The sequence below is a fragment of the Nilaparvata lugens genome, chromosome 9 (assembly GCF_014356525.2).
Source record: "Nilaparvata lugens isolate BPH chromosome 9, ASM1435652v1, whole genome shotgun sequence".
NCBI classification, from domain to species: Eukaryota; Metazoa; Arthropoda; class Insecta; order Hemiptera; family Delphacidae; genus Nilaparvata; species Nilaparvata lugens.
The window spans coordinates 14,521,813-14,543,706 of NC_052512.1; the positions used below are offsets into that span (position 1 = coordinate 14,521,813).

At 33.6% G+C, this 21,894-nt stretch overlaps 2 protein-coding genes across 2 annotated transcripts in view; one reads left to right on the forward strand and one right to left on the reverse strand.

The window, feature by feature from the left end:
• Positions 1–21,894, reverse strand: part of LOC111050444 — a gene marked incomplete at its 5' end in the record, with an annotated part of 59,422 nt that overhangs the window by 6,001 nt on the left and 31,527 nt on the right. The window contains 2 exon segments of the mRNA XM_039435531.1: positions 410–547; positions 18,663–18,755. Of these exon segments, the coding sequence (XP_039291465.1) occupies positions 410–547; positions 18,663–18,755 (231 nt within the window).
• Positions 14,049–21,894, forward strand: part of LOC120353051 — an 86,784-nt gene continuing 78,938 nt past the window's right edge. Inside the window, exons 1-2 of the mRNA XM_039435532.1 lie at positions 14,049–14,270; positions 14,716–14,792. The gene's annotated coding sequence lies outside the window, so the exon portion shown is untranslated. The remainder of the gene's footprint in view (positions 14,271–14,715; positions 14,793–21,894) is intronic.

Sequence of the window (21,894 nt, forward strand, 5' to 3'; positions counted from 1 at the left end):
AAGCTTAGCTTATATTCATCCTAAAATGAAAGTTGGGAGGAATATGGAACTCTGTGAAATTCATCGTACATCGCATATTTCCTGGATCATCTATTGACAATCAACAACTAAGAAAACGTTAGATTCATCTTTGAACACTGATCTATCCTAACAATTTTTTTTTTGAAATCAACACTTTACTGATAGATATTACTACCAATTGATTGAGAAGAATATGTTTCTGGAATAATAAATGCTGCATGACTAAGCACATAGGAAGTCCGTATTGAGATGTGAACTAAATATTGATTGTCAGATAAATTTCAAGATTCACCAAATAAAGTCAAGTATGACATGAGATTGACTTTTTGGCGGTACGAAGTAAGCTAGTTTCAAATAGAAATGAGATGGCAATTTTATTTCAACATACCTGTACACCATCCTTGAAGAATGCCATTGAAGAACGGAATTTGTTTTTAAAATGTTTGTCGAACGAAGTTTCATGTTCAGGTGATTCATTCTCCACCCCATAGTAGCACTTAAATTGTTTGAACTCCACACAGTAACTCTGTAGGAAGTAGGTAGCACATTATATTTCAGTATAAGTAGCTATTATTATGAGTCGTGTTGAATGTAATAATTGTAACTGGATTTTTATTGGTTGGTTGTTGGTATCACTGTGTGTGAGTCAGTCATAGGAAGTCGATCATGATGGTGTGTTTATGTCGGTAGCCCACACTGATGTAGTAAAATGTTCTTGTGTGTTTATTAATAAAGAACTATAAGGAATCATAACGGCTTGTGTAATTATTGAGTAAATAACCAAGTTCAACAGGTTATGGGCCCAGATCGCTATGAAGTTTTGTCAGTGCGGGCAAGTTAGAAAGACTAGTTCACAACTCATAAGATATTCTAGTTCACAAGTTACTTGTTTTGAGGTTATGTACGCGAGTTCGCGGTAAGAATAGTACGGTTTGTACGTAAGACGTGGACATTCATGGTTGTTGCAATAATTTTGATAAAAGTTTACAGTTTACATCATGGATGGAAATATGTCTAACTTTATAAGACTGGGAGGAGCCAGTAACTGGTCTGCATGGAAATTCCAAACAAAGGTGATGCTTCGTGGTCTTGAACTGTTCGAGATTGTGGACGGTTCAGTGCAAAAGCCTAAGGAAAATTCGACTAAATGGGTAAGTCAGGATGCAAAAGCGCAAAGTCACATCGTGTCTCGAATCTCAGAAAACTTTATAGTTCATATAATAAACTGCGTAACGGCAGCAGAAATGTGGACTAAATTGCATGCTGTTTTCGAGCAGAAGTCTGCTGTGAGTGTGCATTTACTTCAACAACGTTTCCTCACTTACAAGTATGATGGTGAGGACATTTCAACTTTATTTAGCAAGATTGAAGAAATGGTCAACCAACTAAAACAACTAGGTGAAACGGTATCTAATAAAATGATCATAACCAAAGTGTTGATGACAATCCCAGACAAGTACAGTCATTTTATTTCGGCATGGGAATCGGTTCCAACGGAGAAACAAACTGTTGGTGATTTATTATCCAGACTGTTAATTGAAGAAGAACGCATCAGGAACCGAATGAAAGAAGATACAAAGGTTGCACTTGCTAGTAATGCTGGTAACAGTAATATGAAGTGTTTCAACTGTGGAAAATTGGGTCATATGAAGAAAAATTGTAGATTTAAGAGAGTAGCTAATAAGAATGATAATCGTGTTTGCTATTACTGTAAGAAACCTGGTCATGTAATGAGTAATTGTAGATTTAAAATGGAGAAAGATAAGAAAAGTAATGCATTCATAGGGGCTGCCATGCTAGGTCAGTTATTAAACAAAGATTGGGTGATAGATAGTGGGGCTAGTAAGCATATGTGTAACAATATCAGTTACTTCAAAGAGTTTTCAAAATTGACAGAGTCTCAATGGGTCATTATAGGAGATGGTACTAAAATTAGAGCTGTAGGTATAGGCAGAATTGAATTGCATAGCTATAATGGTCATGAATGGGTTCCAACAACATTGGAAAAAGTTTTGTTTGTACCGGATTTGAAATTTAATTTGTTCTCTGTAAGTTGTGCATTAAATATGGGGTATTCTATGAAATCAGATAAAATTGAATGGAAATTTATAAGAAATAATGAAACCAGAGCTATAGGTAAACGGCAGGGTAAAATGTTTGTAATGCTATTCAGTTTCAAAGATAATAAGTGTGAGCCAGCTGTAGCTAACTTTACTAACCTTAACACAAAACAGAGTCTGTCAGTTTGGCATGAACGTCTAGGACATCAAAATATTGTACAAGTCAAGAAAGTATTGAGAAAGTATGATATACAATTTCTAGAAGATTTTGAACCTAATAATTGCACTGCTTGCTTTCAAGGAAAACAGCATAGATCTTCTTTCAAGCTTAGTACAAGTAAGACTTCTCAAACATGTGAACTGGTGCATGTAGATGTATGTGGTCCTATGTAAATCAAGTCATTGGGAGGGTCTAGGTACTTTTTATTGATCAAGGATGATTTTTCACAGTTTAGAGTAGTGTATTTTCTGAAAGGGAAAACTGAAGTTTTTGAAAAATTAAAAGTATTTCTTGCTATGTCAAAAAAGGTTACAGGTAGAGGAGTAAATGTTATAAGATCTGATAATGGGAAGGAATTCATTAATGACAAGGTTGATAAACTATTTAAGAGTGAAGGTATTGTCCATCAGAGAAGTGTTGCTTATACTCCTGAGCAGAATGGCAGGGCAGAAAGGGAAATGAGAACTATTGTAGAAGCAGCAAGAACAATGTTACAAGCGAAATCACTTGACAAGAAGTTTTGGGCAGAAGCAGTAAATACTGCGGTTTTTATTTTGAATAGGACTGGAACAAGTACAGTAGAGGGAAAGACTCCTTTTGATTTGTGGTTCAATGAAACATTCAATATTAATGGACTGAAAGTTTTTGGGTTGAAGGTATGGGTTCATATTCCTAAAGAGAAAAGATTGAAGTGGGATGCTAAAAGTAAGGAGGGGATATTTGTTGGGTACAGTGAGGAGTCCAAAGGGTATAGGGTCTATGTTCATAATACTAAGAAAATTGAAATTTTGAGAGACATTGTTTATGTAAATAGTAATGATAAATTTGATGTAGAGTTTGATTCTCCAAAGTGTGACAATAATATTGATTTTTCAGATTGTGACAATGATATGCAATTCTTAGAGGATTTAGAAATTACTGAACCTGTGGTAGATGTACCTGTAGTTATTCCTGAGGTAGAAGTACCTTTAGCTATTCCTGAAAATCAGACAGAGAATGGCGAAAATCTTATTAGTTCTTCTAAAGTAGAAAATATAAGACCAACTCGTGACAGGAGAATACCTAAGAAATTTCATGATTATGTATTATTGACTTATAAAGAGGCTATTTCAGGGTATGATAAAGAAAAGTGGAACTTAGCTATAGTTCAAGAGAAAAATTCATTGCTTAAGAATAAAACTTGGGTGGAAGTTGATTCTGAAAATGCAAGTTCTAAAGTTATAAGTAGTAAATGGGTCTTTGCAGTAAAAGAAAATGGTCGTTATAAAGCTCGTTTAGTAGCTAGGGGTTTTCAACAAGAAAGGGGTATAGACTATGAAGAAACATATAGTCCTGTAATAAGTAATTCTGCTTTGAGACTTATCTTTAGTATTGCAGCCAACAAAGGGTATGAGATATATCAATTTGACATAAAAACAGCTTTTCTATATGGGGAAATAGATGAAGATATCTATATGAATTACCAGAAGGTTTTGATGGTAATAGAGTTGTTAAGCTCAACAAAGCATTGTATGGGCTGAAACAAGCTCCTTTGAAATGGAATGAGTGTTTCACTAAAGCTTTGACAGATGAAGGATTTGAATGTTTGAGCATTGAAAGATGTATTTTCAGAAATAAGGATAATTCTGTAATTTTAGGTTTGTTTGTGGATGATGGAATAGTTGTTGGTAGTGATAAGAAGAAAATGAAAAATCTTTTGTGTAAGCTAAGTGAATATTTTGAGGTCAAGGTAGATTATGATCCAAAATACTTCTTGGGAATGTCTATTGAGAGGAATGAGGAAGGAATATGCTTGAAACAAATAGAATATGCGAATCAAATACTTGAAAAATTTAATATGAAAAATGCAAAGGTTTCTGACACTCCCATTAATAATCAAAGTAGTGTCCAAAATGGAAATCACAAAACAGACTATATTCATCCCTATAGAGAAATAGTTGGTAGTGTATTGTACCTATCAAATAAGACAAGGCCTGATATTTCACTTGCAGTCAATATTGAAAGCAGGCATCTAGAAAAACCATCTGGACTAGACAAAGATAACATAAAACAAACATTGAGGTATATCAAGGGCACAATGAATAAGGGTGTAAAGTACTTTTCTAGAATTGAAAATAACAGTTTAATTGCTTTTTGTGACTCAGACTATGCTGGAGATGTAGAGACAAGAAAAAGTACTACTGGATTTGTCATTTATTATTCTGGGGGTCCAATATCCTGGTGTTCAAGAAAGCAACCTATTGTAGCATTATCTAGTACAGAAGCAGAGTACATAGCAGCAGCTGATTGCATAAAGGAACTGTTATATCTCAAATGTTTAATTCTGGAGTTAACCAATGAAGATGTGAAAATAAAATTGAAAATGGACAACCAAAGTACTATCAAAATTATCAATAATGGAATTTTTAATAGACATAGTAAGCATATAGATGTAAGGTATCATTTTTTGATGGAAAAGCTTAAGGAAGGGAAAATGAGCATAAATTATATTGCCACAGAGGACAATGTAGCAGATTGCCTCACCAAACCTCTTGGTAAAATAAAAATTCTTAAACACAGTGAAAATCTTGTAAAATAAGAGGTGAAAATCTATTGTTGAAGATTTATTTTTGAATTTGTTGTTCTGTTTTTCTTGAAATGTTTTTCTTAATAATTCTAGATAATGTTCTTTTTGAAATGTATTAATCAGTTAAAAATACGACTTTTCTATTAAGTTACAACTAAAGGATGGTGTTGAATATGTAATAATTGTAACTGGATTTTTATTGGTTGGTTGTTGGTACCACTATGTGTGAGTCAGTCATAGGAAGTCGATCATGATGTATGTTTATGTCGGTAGCCCACACTGATGTAGTAAAATGTTCTTGTGTGTTTATTAATAAAGAACTATAAGGAATCATAACGGCTCCTGTAATTATTGAGTAAATAACCAAGTTCAACAAGTCGAAAATACATTGATTCCCAAAATATATACTATACAAGCTGGCAGGCTCGCTGGGCTCGTCTTATTCATCCAGCCTGAGCTATCAATGAGTCAGATTCAGATTTAATTCATTCTTTGAAATTGAAACTTTTTCTGGAGGCAGAAACAACCACTTTCTGTTCTACGAAAATTACTCTTCATTAGGAATTGATAATATAATGTATTATATTCACTATATTCACTATATTCACTATATTCATAGACTTTGTCACGGGTCTAGCTCCATGGTGGGGGGGGGGGCACAGAAATAAGTAATTATGACTTGGAGTCATTAAACAAAAAACCAAGACAAAAAAAAACCTTGTGTCGGCATAATGTTATAGCCTACATTGCTCTGTGGAGGGGCATGAATGTGCATAAAAAGATTAACAATAATTAGAATAATTGAATTAAAAGAAATAAATAAACAGTTGTAAAATTTGAGGTAATAAATCTGTAATGTGTAGTTGCAGGTTAGGTTGACTAACCTTCGTTTTGTCAGGGAATGGGCATCACTGAATTCTGAGGGCCCCAGCAGAGTGAACAGTGTATGGATAAAACTGGTTTGAGAAAATAATTTGCTAAACTGATAGATTGGCGGTCTACAAAGGTAGCCGAAGTGGGGAATGTGAATTTCCAAATTAGTGCTGTAGGTGGGAATGTAGTGGTTTAAAATTAAATCTAATTCAGTAATAAAATGCTGTACACTTTGAATCTGCCCACTATGATCAATGCTGTCGCTAGGATCAGACAGAGATATAAATTTCTGAGTGAGTTCCTTCTCCAAATAACAACCACTATACTTAGGTTCTAGTACCTGTGTTACAGTTGGAAGAGATATTACATCACACAAGACAACAGACAAAATAGCAAATCCATGTGAACCGGGTCTCTGATGAATACTATAGGTTATATGATTGCAAAATGCTGAAGCAAAATAGTAAATACTTCGAGTACCAAGTTCAATTCTGATCTTGCCAACCTTTTACCTCTCCTTGAGGCATTTACTGGCTGTGAATGCAGGATCCATTACACCTCAATGCAGTAGGTTGATGGCAGTCAATTTTTATTTGATTTGGGAGGATATCGCCAATAAAATCTTTTATTATTTGATATGAATATCGACTACCATCTGCCACCAGAAGAAATAATGTTCTAATAATAAGTTGGATACTTGATAATATCTGACTACTGAAAAACAGGTCGTGTCCTGCACAATCGATATATGTCAGTCGAGAAAGGACAAATTTGAAGGTGTGATGAAATAAATTCAGAGCGGTGAAAAGATAATATATATATTCTGCAATCAAAAGATTCTCAGGCAGCAAAAGATTGAATAGATGGATTAACAGATTTTACAAAATATAATTTCCAACTGATAAGGAGTAGATATTAAATGATAGCAAATTTGAATCTTCAAATGATAGATACTGTATAAAAATTTAATAATTCCCAATTGATCAGAATGAGATGGGTGATAGCCCTTGGAAAGGGTCATAAAACATACAAAATTAAATAGGCCAAGTAGGCTAATACAAAATTATAATTCAAAAATAGAATAAATGGATAGATAATAATATTTCAGGGTGGGGTTTCACCTTAGGAAATGGACCTTTCGGCTAAGTACAGCGTGAATATCAAAATTCACTTATTGCAATAAAAATCATTCATGATAACTTCATACCCTTAAATCTATAGTCATGACTTTTCCCAAATTGACGAATTTATACACTGTATAATTTTTGTAGATTAGCGGGGATCCCCTCTTATATGTTCGAATAACTTACGTAGACTTTTGTTTCCGTCTTTGTATTCGAAGAATATTTGGCCTTAGAATATATCATTCCAGCTGGATCCTTCACACATGGCGAAAAAACATCGAACAGACCTCACTATCATAATTTTAGGGTTTATTCAAATGAAATCCCAAAAATAAATATCACAGATTACTATAGGAACTTTAGAACAACTTTTAAAACAGAAAGACAAAGATTGAATTACATTGAAACAGGAATTAAAGCTTCTAAACAATTAAGTATGTGGACCAGGTCTGTATCCCACTGGTGATTTCCGAAAAAATGGCCATGAGTCCTCTTCTTCTAATTTCCACCTGAGATTCTTCTTAGAAATTAATCTCGCCAAATTTACATACTAATTTGGGATTGGTCAGATTCTGTGACATAGCCAATATGCTGAATGGATAGTGGAAATGTATCCAACTTTGAAGCTTTTAAATGAGTAAAATTCCTTATTGTGAGTTGTTCTAAATTATCATTAGGTTCCATAAAAATATAAAAATAACTAATATAAATTCATCCATGACAATATACATTTGTTAAATAACTTCAAGAGTAGCCAATGATTTGTAGAACATAGATGTGATTTTATAACATAAAGTAGAGTTATAAAAACATATAACATGTAATATTACATTTTTTCTTGATTAAAATCGAATCTTCAATTCGAGATCTATAAAACTTGATAGTAAATATCAGAGTAATCGATATGCGGACAACTTTTTAACTGAGAATTTATCGTAAATAATTGTGTTGCACATTCCATGGTATCACTGAAACTGAGTTGACAGAATTAACAGATAAATAGATCATTATAAATATAGAGGATATATATAAATTTAAAATAACAGTTTCGAAATGAATTTTTATTGAGAACAAATATGTGAAATGTAAATTCTAAACTTGTAATTTATAATTTTTTGGAATTTAATATCGGTGATGTGTTCATGACGTCGACACTGGTTTTGAGGTGGGGCTTTACTTTGTACTTGTTAGGTCTTCTCTCTAAAAAATGGTGGCTGGCTATGTGTTCTAATTTTGTGTTCTCTGAATATTTTTCTGTTTAATTGAATTTTTAATGTTTTAAATTGATTTTTGAACAGTTTTATGGTGTTCTAATTCTGTATAAAATTGTTTTGTGTGTCTACAAGCCTTTAGCCATTGTTTTTCAACTATATAAATGGATAAGTATTCAGCTTGTAATGATGTTAGATGCTTAAGTGTGTAAGGTATTGTTTTGTGGATTTGTGTTGTATATTGCCAAAATTCTTCTGAAGATTATAAGTTGGTTTGCTCTGAAAACTAGATTTATCATTCATAAGCAATCGATCCATTCATAGTTCATCAAGAATCTACATTTTGGAGCCGATAACTTCCTTTAGGTTAATAGGTGTGAAATGCTATCCAACCTATTTAGGAGAAAATGGTAGCATGCCAAATGGTACACCCTGGTGTGGGACTCAAACTACAAAATATATCCCTGGTTATAAAAAATTATCAGTAGGAGAGAATATCTTGATAGATTGTGAATGGTGAAATGCAGACTGAGTGTGGGGTTGGGTCAAGAGCAATCAAATCCTAATGAATAGATATTTGTGTATATTAGCAAAATGGCATACAATATGCGAAACATTAAAATTGATAATGAGTTGATAGCTTCCTTAACACAACTGTTTGATAAGCAAAATGCCAAGTTGAACCAAATGTTTAAAAATCAAAATGCTAAGATTGATAATTTGCAACAAGATCAAAATGCTAGGTTTGATGAGATGAAGCAAGAATTTGCTAACATAAGACTAGAGCAGGTTAGTATAGACCTTCTATTAAAAGATACACATGAAGCATTGATAGATAATCATGAAGATGAAAGCAAATTGAAGCAGGATGATAGTAGTGTTAAGATACAAGATCAATTATTTCAAATTTCAGATAATGTAGGCCTAGTTACTGTTATTGAAAAAGTAAATCCTTGTGAGATAGTAGAATTGAGTAATGTAGTAGGTAGGAGTTGTTTTTATTGAAAGTAAACAGTAAAGAAAGTAGTATTGCCAAATTGAAAGTTAGGAAAACAGTAGATAAAGTGAATGTTTACATGAGACAGGTTTCTGTAGAGGTTAGGAACAATGTAAACAAAATGAATCTTGCTTTGAATCAAGTTGATGAATTCTACTTTCAACTGAAAATTGAAAAGGTGTATGCAAAGCATTATCTAGTGAACATGACTGACTTTTGTAAGCAAAATGGCTTTGTTGAAACAGATGAACCCATGAATAACATCATGTTCTTGAAGAAAACAAAGCACAAAGTCACCATTGATGTGTTAGTATTCAAAGGTTGTTTCAAGTTGCTTACTTACAAGATGATGACAGTGAATCACATGATGAAAGGGTATTCCCCGGCACTATGTTATGATTAGGAATCCTGTGTTATGCCGGGATTCAGAATAGCATAATCACTACGCAGTGTATGGTAAGAGTCCATAATTGTGTCTTTTTTCTTTCCTGTAGCCTATTTTTCTTGGCCCTTAATAGTTTCAAATTTCGATTCTTTCCTGTCTTTGTGTAATGATCAGTGAATTTCTTCTATGAAGCATATCTTAACCAATATTGTCTATAGTCATTTAAATTTGTATTTTTTCTGAAATAATTTTGGAAGTTAAAATAGTAGCTTATTTTCCTAATCTTCAAATTGTTGATAAAATCTATCTATTGTAGTGTGAATAATTGTTTGCTTGCAGTATATTTTTTCATCATATATTACATATTTTAATTATGTCTATTTTTTGTCGGGTATCATATTTGGTAACTAGGTTTTTCAGAGCAAATTATGTCCCATTTTCTCATCTTTCATTGCATATCGTGCCATAAGCCATATGTAATTAGGTTATAGTTTTCTTTTGGGCTTTTAACCCATTTTGCATTTTATATATTTTTTTTGCTGTCCAATACTTTGGATTCTTGGTAGACAATTAGGTGTGATTCTTTTAGAGGTGTGGGCGTGAACCACATATGGCTGGACTCGATTATCTGACCTACTTGTTTGCGATATAAAAACCTTAAGACTGCAACATCAAATGTTTGTAAAAACTTTTGCATACTTTTGTTTTTGTGGTCCGATATTAGAGTCTGCTATCACATTGCCTTACAGACATCTAGGAACTCTCCACCCAGTCACAATAGTCAAAATATTTTTTCCTTCACCAGTTGTTTTTGTGGGAGTGATAGCTCACAGTAATAACAAATTAGAGTCATACTTGGAATCTACAAAATTCCATAGTAGTATATTTTATTAAATATACTTCCTTATGAAAGTTTGGTACTGACATGTAGAATAGGCTCTAATTAATCTTTCTCTTCCTTTTATTATTTAGGAAATTTATTTACTCAATTTTTTCTTCTTCTCTTATTTGTATTTTTTAGGGAACTTATTCACCCATTATCCATCTTGATTGTCTTTGTATTGTAATCTTGAAATGGTTTGTACTTATTATACAGTCTTCAAATTCTGAAATTATTTAAAAAATGAATGGTTCAATTTAGAACATGCTGAAATTTAATCTCATATATTAACTCTTTTGTTATAATAATAAAACTTCAAAATTTGAAAGTATTAATGAATTGTGTCCCCATATATATGAGATGTTCAATATAAATGAAAGTTAACTTGAATAATAATGTTTCCATTAAATAAAAACGTCTTGTCATATTATTAATTGAACTGAGTTAAAGGTTAAAATTTCTCTAAAGTTTTTGTAATTGATGTCTTTTTCTAAATTTTAAAAAACTGTTTGTTCTATAAATTTTGATATGATTGATTATCGTTTGAAATGGATGCTGGAGTGTATGTAGAATTTTTAGTGGGGTTTGTTGATTAGAATTTTGCTGGTATGTGATTGTTTTTTGGGATGGAAACCCATTATTGCCTAAAGAAGGAATAACAGAGGTTATGACTTAGAGAGGCAGTAATGAGATAATATTTTTTGTGTTGATTACTTATGCTGATTGCCATAGATGCAAAATAATGATTAATAATGTTGATTGCTATAGATGCAGATGATTACTTATGAATATTTATTGCCTTTGAAGCAAAATATTATTGATGTTTTGAATGATTTCTTGTTTAATGATTGATAGTAAAGTTTTGTCATGAAATGTAGTTTGTGTTTAGAACATTGAAAAGTCGAAATAAACTATAGTATCCAACAAACGATGATTAGTAATATTGAATAATTTGCTTTTCATAAAATATTTGAACAGTGAATAAATGGAAATGAAATTAATTTTTTATTAAAATTTTGTAATTGATGTCTCCATTGAGTTTGAGGAAATTTCACAATTTATGTATTGCTGACTGTATAATAAGATGTTAACAAATTTCATTTTTATATTGATTATATACGTGTAAATAATTTTCATGTGTATTAGATTGTATTGGTAGCCTAATCAAAATTTTCTTTTCAGTTTATAAGCATTTTAAGATAACAGGTACAGCGTGGACATTAACATCGAAATAATTATCACATGAAACTCGAAATCAACATTAAGTGAATGCCATGAAGAGTGTTAAGAACATTTGGGTGATTTTCGAACTAGTGTGACTCATTAATTGACTATCAACGCCAATATCTATGCTGATATCTATACAAATGCCAATGCCAATATCTACGCTGATATCTACACCAATGCCTATGCCAATATCGATGCTGATGCCTATGCCAATATCAACGCCAATATCTGCTCTGATGTCTACACCAATGCCAACGCCAATATCTATGTTGATGTCTACGCCGATGCCTGTGCCGATGCCAATGCCAATATCTACGTTGATGTCTATGCCGATGCCAATGCCTGCACCAATGTTGATGCCAATGCCTATGACAATGCCAACGTCAATGCCAACACCAATGCATATGCCAATGACAATGCCAATGCCTATTGCTGACCATGTAACTCAAACTTCAACACTACCACATTACCTGGAGGAAATTGCCATCCATGTTCACATTCACAACTTTGAATTCAGAATCAATCAATCCATTCATAGTTTATCAAGAATCTACATTTTGGAGCCGATAACTTCCTTCAGGTTAATAGGTGTGAAATGCTATCCAACCTATTTAGGAGAAAATGGTAGCACACCAAACAATACACATGCTTGTAATAATAGTAATCATAATAATGAATAGATATATCTCTCTTGTTTACATAGTTTTTTATGTGTTAGAATGTCAATCCTCAATCATTATATTATATAGGCTAATTTGTCTTCATATTTCTAACAAATATATCTTCATGACAGCTCATAAATAAATATTTAGGCCCATTCTGCATAGAAATTATAGTATGAAAAGTGAGAAAATCAATATTATATAGCTGTTGCGAGCAATTATTAATCAAGCTGCCTTCTCAATTGGCTAGTTGTTGACAAGTTAGCTTTGGTCTGTTTAGGGTTATGTATTGATTCAATTCTAACCTTCAAATATTGAATTACTGATCAAAACAATAAACATCACATATACATACAGTCTTTCAGTTGATATGTTTCTGAAAGCTATATAATTACTGCTTTATTAGTTTCAGCCTAATAACTGTTGTTTATCTGCCTTAGATAAGATTATGGTTCTATGGAATTTATTTTGCTCGTATAATGGCCTATAAATATACTAATTTATAATTCAGGGGCTGTACAATCATTGGGTACATCACATAAAAGTCCCTCTCAACTGAATATGCAGGTTTATGATTCAGGAACAGGAACAGGATCTATGAGCATGCAGGCTTGATTTACTCAAGTACCAAATGATTGACCCGATATCTGCTATCTTACATAGCTGGTCTTAATTAACTGAGCAAATGTTTGGTTCATCAAACACAAAAACAGTTTCGAAGTGCCCTAGATGGTAAGCAGACTCATCTGGTGCAAATTAATGTGATAAGTTACCCCTTAATGGCACGCAGGCCATTGGTAGTAACCTTGAGGAGTGAGGTTAGTTCCTCTCATCTCCTATTAAATTTATAGAGTCAAGCTGATTTTTTTCAGGTTGATCTCTTTACAAAGGTGAGTCTAAATGATGCAGTGATACATTTACCTCAAAGAGTCAAAGATTTTGACATTTTGCCATGCAATGCAATGTTTTAAAACATAGATACGACTTAAATGGTTAGTCGATATTGGGTAGCTAATTTGCGGCTACCTTTCTTTTGAGGAATCGTGTGTACTGAGTTGATGTTTCAATCAGATACTGCATGTCTTGAATGACCCTTACATGAATTATACATAGAACATTTACAACATTCAACTTTGGCTGGATTTTCATTAATCAGTAAGTATGGTTTGCTGTTTAATTTGATACAGGCTGAATGGATTGATTCCTTTCACAATTTCAAATTACTAGTTCACATTGTTGAGGTTATGGGTTGATACCCCATTTTTTTATGCAATAATAAAAGACAGATATTATAAATAAACATAAAGTTATTTTTGTTTTTTTTCTCACTGGTTTTTATACATAATTCACATTCATAAATACAATAATACACTTGAACACTGATAAATATGGTTTTGGTCTTGTTCGGTTGGTACTTCTAATTGGTGTTTCTAGCTCACAGCTGATTACCGATTTCTATACTCTCGATCAGTGTTGCCAAAAAGCGGGTAATTACCCGAAAAGCGGGTAATGCTGTGGTTAATGGCAGATGGAGGGTAAAAACCGGGTAATTGGAAATGAAAATATTAATCTGTTTTTTTATTTTTATCTTTATAATCTTCCACAAGAAAATTATTTTTCATATTTTCTCATGTTTTTCGACATGTGGAGTGGAAAGTAAGTAGGGAATTCTTGGTTGAATAGGGAATTTTTTGTTGATTAGGGAATTTTTACTTTGTTGAGGGTAATTTTGACGAAATGCGGGTAATTTTTTGCTCTGGCGGGGGTAATTGGGAAATGTTGGACTAGCAACACTGCTCTCGATTGAATTTCATGTTTTTTCAGGCCAATTGCCTATTCTAAATATACATGACATTTCATCTAATATTATTTATATATTTCCATGTATGGATTTTCAATTGGACAAACGTATCAATCCTTATTTTCAATAATAATTTAATTTTTTCAAGCCTGTGACGTGATGTCCATGGGGATCCATCTCGATTTGATTTGAAACTTTACATTGCCCCATTGTTGTTAATTCACTGAATTAATTATCAACTAGGTGAGTATTACGGATATAAAAAATAGTTTACATTTGTTATCATCTCTAGCTGAATTGGCGTTGTTGACATTTCTAATCACTAGCATCTGTTCATCCTCCGTAGCTTGTTTACATTTGTTGTCGCTACACACTTCATTTAGGTTGGCTAGGCCAATACTGCAAACTGGATCTTCGTGGTTGATATTTCATTGACATTTCAATTCCATTTGATAATGAATTTAATCTGTGAATTTATATGATGCTTTCAATTTGTCTGTAATACTTCAAATATTCATCGAATATATTTATAACCTCAACAGTAACTGGTTGAGCTGAGTACATGAAATAGGCTAGGCGCTACGTGGGCTATTGGAGTATAGATTACAACAGACTATATTATGACTAGGAAATTGAATATATTTTCTATGGTTATTGTTATTTAAATGTTACTTCTCTGTTCTTGCAGGTTGTTTGCTGTTGATAGTGCTGTCTCGCTGACGGCTTTCGGACATGGTGCGGATGTTTAGATGCTGATTCTTTGAGGTAAGTTGATGTGTTCCAATTAGTGATTCATCTGTTGACGTTTGTGTTATTTAGATTCTTCAGTAAAGCTGGATATCTTCTGAAGTTGTCTTGATTGACAATCTTCAGGTAGTTTATGGTGATAATGAATTTTGAATAGATGCTGGCTTCTTAAATCTTCCAATAATAGATGGAATGAGACACATTTAGGTTATGTTTATATGGTGTTTTCCTTATTTGAAGACAATCTCAACTGCCAAGATGGAATCCAGTGCATAAGATACTGTTGAAATATGGAGTTTTGACGAGATTCAATGAAGTTGAATTCAAAGTTTTATTTAGCTGTCCCTCATTCCGGTATAATTTCTGATGTTTTCAATAGGTGAGGTGTATCCAAGATAGGTCATGTTGATCGTACTTTCCCAAAACATTTAAGGGTTAGGTTTGTAGTTCGTTAGTCTGTAATGTTGATAAGCTTATTCCTATTTGTTGATTCATTTTCATGAATTTGAAGTCCCGGTATTTTAGGTACTGGTTTAAACTATTCATCTGTCCTGTTCCTTTTACTCTATTCTGGTAATTTATGAGTTCATTTGTCTTAATATCACCATCCTTCAGTTTTTTCCAAACACAATCCCTTACTGCTTATAATTATTATTTAACGAAAATCCTAAATAAATGCTGCAAATCCTCAAAGCCCTCACTGCTTTTCAATCATTATCATTGTTGATCTCCATAGCAATAGTAATACATTTTTCCAGCTTACAAATTTTCTTCTCATCAATAAACTCACCCAATAATAACATCACAACTTTTAACAATAACATCATCATATCAATATCACAACCTTTGATTAATACCACAGCCATACTTATAATAAACATAATACAGTACATCAAGACATTTCTTCTCCCTTTCATAATAAATTTCTTAATGAACAATAATCAGGTACCTTCATTTCCCATATACATTTCATTAATCTTTTCAATTTCATACAATACATTACTATATTCAATAATTCCATCCAACAGCCCATATCATTATTATTCCTGTATCAATAATCCTTATTTACTTTTCTTTCAATTTCAGGTCTAAGTTATTCCAGATATTCCAATCTTAATAAAAAAAAATCAAAACATTATCAAATATTAATAATCCCCAATAATATCTATTCTGTATCTTTATATCATGAAAGCTGCGAGAACAAATATTCCTCAAGTATCACATCACAGAATTCTACATAGGAAGACTATTCAAAAATATATGATATCAAAAAAATTTAGCAAAGCTAGGGTCCTTGAAACTTCTATTCGATCCTTTACAACTTTAAGACCAAAATTATTTTAAAACATTAATTTATCAATAAGGGACCTTTAAACATTCCATATACTAATTCAACTTTTAGTAGTTTAGTAGATATAAAATATAAATTCAAAGAAAACTGAAATTCCCAGCTGGATCCTCACAGAGAAAATATGGCCTCACATTTCAATGTAAAGATACAACCGAAAATCTATTACTCAAACCAAATTAATAAAATATGTAATCTATTCATTCCCAATAACGATTTAACACAAAAAGGACTCTAATTCAGCACGTTTCAATTAATTAAAGATTCACGTTTCATACCCCTCCCTTTTTGAAAGTCTATAGTTACTGAAACCCATTCTGCCACATCTGGAGTTCCTGGGACGTTTGTTTAATTTGGAAAAAGTTGTTACCTCAAAGCTGTTTCTTCAATTTGAATCTAGGCTCGGTGATCGAGCTCTACATGTCCAGATGGACAGGGGACAGCATACCCCAGGCTTCTAGGACTGCCATCGATTCAGAGGCAGCGGCTTAAAGACACACGTTCACAAGACATTCATGAACCCGTAAATTGATGGACTTGTACATTGATGGACCCATACTTTGACCGCTGTTAGAATAAAAAAAAAACTAGGATAATACAAATCAACTCAACTCCAGTTATATCATAAAGTCAACCTACTTTAGGTTTATATAAAACCTACCTTTTATATAAAACTCAAATCAATACTTATTACTTTAAAACACAAATAGACATTACCTACTTCAATATCTTGATTTGATAGAAAATAATTTATTTGTAATCAGGGTCATGTCCTTTATACAAAGAGATAAGTACATAGTATTCCATAATACATAATTCACTAGATGATTGAATTACTTCATAATATGGTCTTTCGAGTATTGTTGTTCAGTCTGTTCCCTTACATAAATTACATATAGAGTGTGGTTAAAAAAAAATAAATTACATGTTAGGTGTTTCCTAAAGAATCAAGAAAGCTTTTCATTAGATTCAGCAGAACGAATAAAATCTATAACACAAAATATGGTCATTTGAATTTTGAAACCAGATTACTACTCAAATGTCTAGGAGCTAGGACTGCAGCTACATCACACAGGCATGCCTCCCTATACTTTCTTTCAATCTGACCTACCTCCTTTCTCTATTCGCCCTGGTTAGAGGGTAGGTGTAATTGTTTGTGAACCATTACACCAAGATGGATATCTTTTGTTGAGATAACTTTTTTCAATAGATGAACTATGAATCAACAGGAAAGTTTTCATGTTTCAACTGGTTTGTATGACATCATAATGTACTTATAACCAAGTGATAAGGAAGTTGTTGAATAATAATGGAGTTTATAGTATTTATAAACAAATCTCAAATATTGGAAAGGATATACAAATGAAACACACAATCTTGCTTTCCATTGCGATGCTCCTTGCAAACACATATTAGTACACAAACTAATACTCTGCACACTAGAGCTGAAAAATGATCCTTTGCATTCTGAAATCAGTGCAGGAATAGTCACTTTTCAAGGTGACTGTAGGGAAACATCTCTTCTTATTATAAAAATTATCAATTTTAAAAACTTATTCAAATAAGAAAAAAATTAGGATAATGTAGCAGGTTTTAAAAATTTAAGCTCATTGCAAAACAGTCTTGGTCTTCCATTTTGGACTGAAAATAAGTAAGTTATGACAAGAAGTAATTTGACCACAACAGTGCTGCTATATATAGGGTTAGAGTCACAATTTTTTCCATGATGTTTCACCTTAAGGTGTGTACTAATATAAGCCCCTCAAACACGCTCTGCACACGCTCATGAGATGCTATGCTAGGGATCACTAGAGGTTCACAATATGTTCGTAGGATGATTGCGTACTTGTTGTATTGTCGACTCCACTACAACCTAACCTCACAAATGTGAAACGTTCAATCCAGCTGATTCGATGACAAAACTGAATAAAATATTCTGACAATGGGATTGCTGGGTAGTCTAATAATACATTAGGTTTATAGATTATGTTTTTATAATAGATTGATGATAAATATTATGTTTATTGTATTTATGTTGATGTTCCATCACAAAAAGCTTATGACTGTCAATGTTTTGAAAGGTGAAAGGTGTGGTTGGGAGTTTGGCTTCTTGATTATAAATTCTAATATGCTGGTACCCATTATAAGAAATGTTTTTCATGATTTTATATTATTTAATTTTTATAGTTTATTCATTTATTATTAATTTTGATAGTTTTATATGCTAACACAGAGATTGTAACTGATTAAAACAGAAACGTTAACCACACATGCTCAGCCATTGGTAAGTTCGCCCTAGGAACTTGCCAAGCTCGAGCTCTGTTACATGCTCTGTTCACATTCCACTCTTGCTCGACCTACAATCATCTATCGATCTGCTTGAGTGACGTTTGATTGCAGAGCAGAACATACACACCTTTGGAAGCTTCTAATTTGTAAAATTCATAGAATAATCACTTTCAATTATTATTGCAATCTACAATCTGAGCAGATATACTTTATACATTTTTGAGAATTCAGGCTTCCTGTGTACAACTTACATCTAGAGCTTTTTTATTGGCTTCAATACTTGTACTTGTACATAGGACAAGAGCAAATGATCCGCCTCCCCTCATCAATGCCTCAAACTCGTCCTGCAAACAATGTCATTTGTACATAAATGGACTCATAATAGAAATAATTATTATTATAATGGACTCAAAAGAAACATTTTCTCTTTGTGGATGACCATTGTTCTTGTTTGCAAAAGTTACCTCCAGGGAGAAGAAGCACCTCAGTCCTGTGATCCACTTTTTTCTGCTACACTTTTCTATAAAAATATATATATATATATATATAAATGAATGTCTGTTTGTGTGTTAGTTTGATAGTTGGTTAGTTTGTTTCATATAGACTCAAGAACTAATTGGCAGAATGGCATGAGACTTTGGGGATATGTTGTGAATATTGGGGATGGTTTCGGACCAGAAAATCCAATAGGGGGCTAATAACTATCAATACATTTCACAGACCCATGTTTTCAAAATGCCGGCCGGGCCGTGTGGCTACTGAAGAACGGAAAGATGATAAGAGTAGATACGAAAGGAGGAGTCTGGCACACTTGTGCCTCCTCCTTTACTTCAAGGTCATCCAGGTCAACCACCCTAACCTCAAGGTCATCCAGGTCAACCACCCTAACCTCAAGGTCATCCAGGTCAATCACCCCTAACCTCAAGGTCATCCAAGTCAACCACACCCACCCTCAAGGTCATCCAGGTTAACCACACCAACCCTCAAGGTCATCCAGGTCAACCACACCCACCCTCAAGGTCATCGAGGTCAACCAAACCTAACCTCAAGGTCATCTAGGTCAACCAAACCTAACCTCAAGGCCATCCAGGTCAACCACACCTAACCTCAAAGCCTGAAAAAAAAAATTCACACCTAGACTATTGTATCTATTGCATATAAAAAGATTAATAGAAGTATTGAGTTCCCGGGAAATTGATATAGATAATTTGCATTGCATATCCTGTTTCAATTTTGATAAGAGTGAAAGGAATAAACACTTCATAATAGAACAAATTCACATCTGGACTAAGAATAGAGTTCACAGGAAATGATTTACACCACATATATCCTGCTTTTATTTTTATTAGATGGAAAGGATATGCAGTCAAGAAGTGGAGCAATTTCTAGAACAGGAAACCATAAACAGCTTCACTCTTGGGAATAAATGGGAAAAAAGGGGAAAAAAATTGGACATTGTGTCTTGTGCAGTCTTGCCACCAGTACGTGGGTGATTTTCGTGTAGTAATGAGATCACACCAGATGAATATGTCCATGGTAGACCTACTAGATCAAGATGTCCATGGGAGACTCTAGATCAACATGGCCATGCTGCTCTAAAGATCAAAATGGCATTGAAGATAGATATTTTCAACGACTCCCACTCCATGTTCAGACATGACATATGAACATTCTCAATGACCCTCACTCCTCCTGTCATATGGACCATCATGTCTGTATGGTATAATTGGGTCGTCCACTCAGTGGTCAGTCAGTCAGTTCAATTACTGATCAGTTACTGATCAATCACTGTTCAGTCACTGTTCAGTTACTGTTCAGTCACTGTTCAACTGTTCAGTTACTGTTCAGTCACTGATCAGTCACTGTTCAGTTACTGTTCAGTCATTGAACAGTGACTGATCAGTAATTGAACTGACTGACTGACCACTGGTGGGCGTGGTCATTGGTCATATGACCAGGGAGGTGGAGTGGGGTCATTGAAACAGCCTTCATTGAAAGCATAACAAGATGATTTCTTACCTATATGAACTCGGGGCCCTGAACTCAGGGCTCTGAACTCAAGACTTCTGGACTCTGGACTCTAAACTCTGAACTCAAATGTCCTGCATCGTTGGAAATGTCTGTCAACGAGATAATACCATGACTATTTTTGTATGTAGTGGGTAGAGAAAAGAAAACCATATTTATATATTCTTCTCATATACATTTATTTTCTATTATAAAACAGAATATATATATTAGTCATTGAAAATCCTCTTCTATATTTTGTGGTCTCCTGATAGACCTCTGCTGACCTTTCCTCTCGTTCTGAAATGCTGCATACTTCATCAGTTTGTACAGTATCCTGAAAAGCAGCACTGTGGATAGATATTAGTAGAGCAGGGTCTCCTGAACAGCCCTCTGTAACTCTGAATCTCTTCACACGTCCATCATCTCTGCAGTATGAGAATCCTGCATAGGTCACCTTCCTGTTGTTGCTGATAAGAGTTAGACTCTTGTCACCGCATTCAAATTCACACCAATACTTTCGGGATGAACGATCATCAAAGATTAATTCAATCTTGACATCTTCATTTTGCCAATTATAAACTTTATCCAAATTTACAACAGCTACTTCACTATACTTGAGACTGTAGATAGTATCCAAAGGTACTCGTAGGCTATCACTGAACAGAACATAACCTTTAAAGTATGACATTGTCAACAGTTAGCGATTGACTGATGTTCAAGAGACAAACATCTCCACTTATATATATATATAGTCTATAATGATGGTGGTGGGGGTAAAAGTGAATGATAAAACAGTAAATTAAATCAAATGTTTATTTATTGACATGGAAAGGTTACAACAAAAATATCTATCTTCCAGCATTGTCTTCATAATCCAATCATGGGTTGAGTTCACAATATTGAGTGCGCAGAGTAGTGGTGCATCCATAGGCTCCTTCCTTGATCCAGTCAGCTTCTTCCGCACAGACTCCACATAGCTGAGTAGGTAATGCTCCGGGCAGTAGCTTCCATGTCCAGTGCTAGTCCTCAACAATTCCTCCAGGTTCGGTATCTTGTAGTAGAGGTAGGGTGACGTCAAGTTTACATACTCTATATTCTCCTTATCATCCTGCAGCAGCTTGTCCAATTGAGCGATTGTGTCATATCCATAGACAAAGATCTTGATTGACTGTCCCAAGTTGTTGTCAGACAGCCATCGACCAATCATATCAGAAACAATTGGTTTCAGAGCTTTGTAGGGAAGATGTTGTTGATCGGCTCCCTTGACTGACCATCTTAGTCCATGTTTAGCTTGATGTAGACAATTGTTGTCAAGCACTGCACTAGCTTTCAACAGCATATCTGGGTAGGGTGGCTCGAAAAAGTAGTGATGAGTTGTTACATGATAATTATCATCACGTTCCAGTACTGCCATCTCCTTCACAATGAAATCATGATCCAGTCCTTCAAATCCTTGGAAGTTTATCAGGTAGA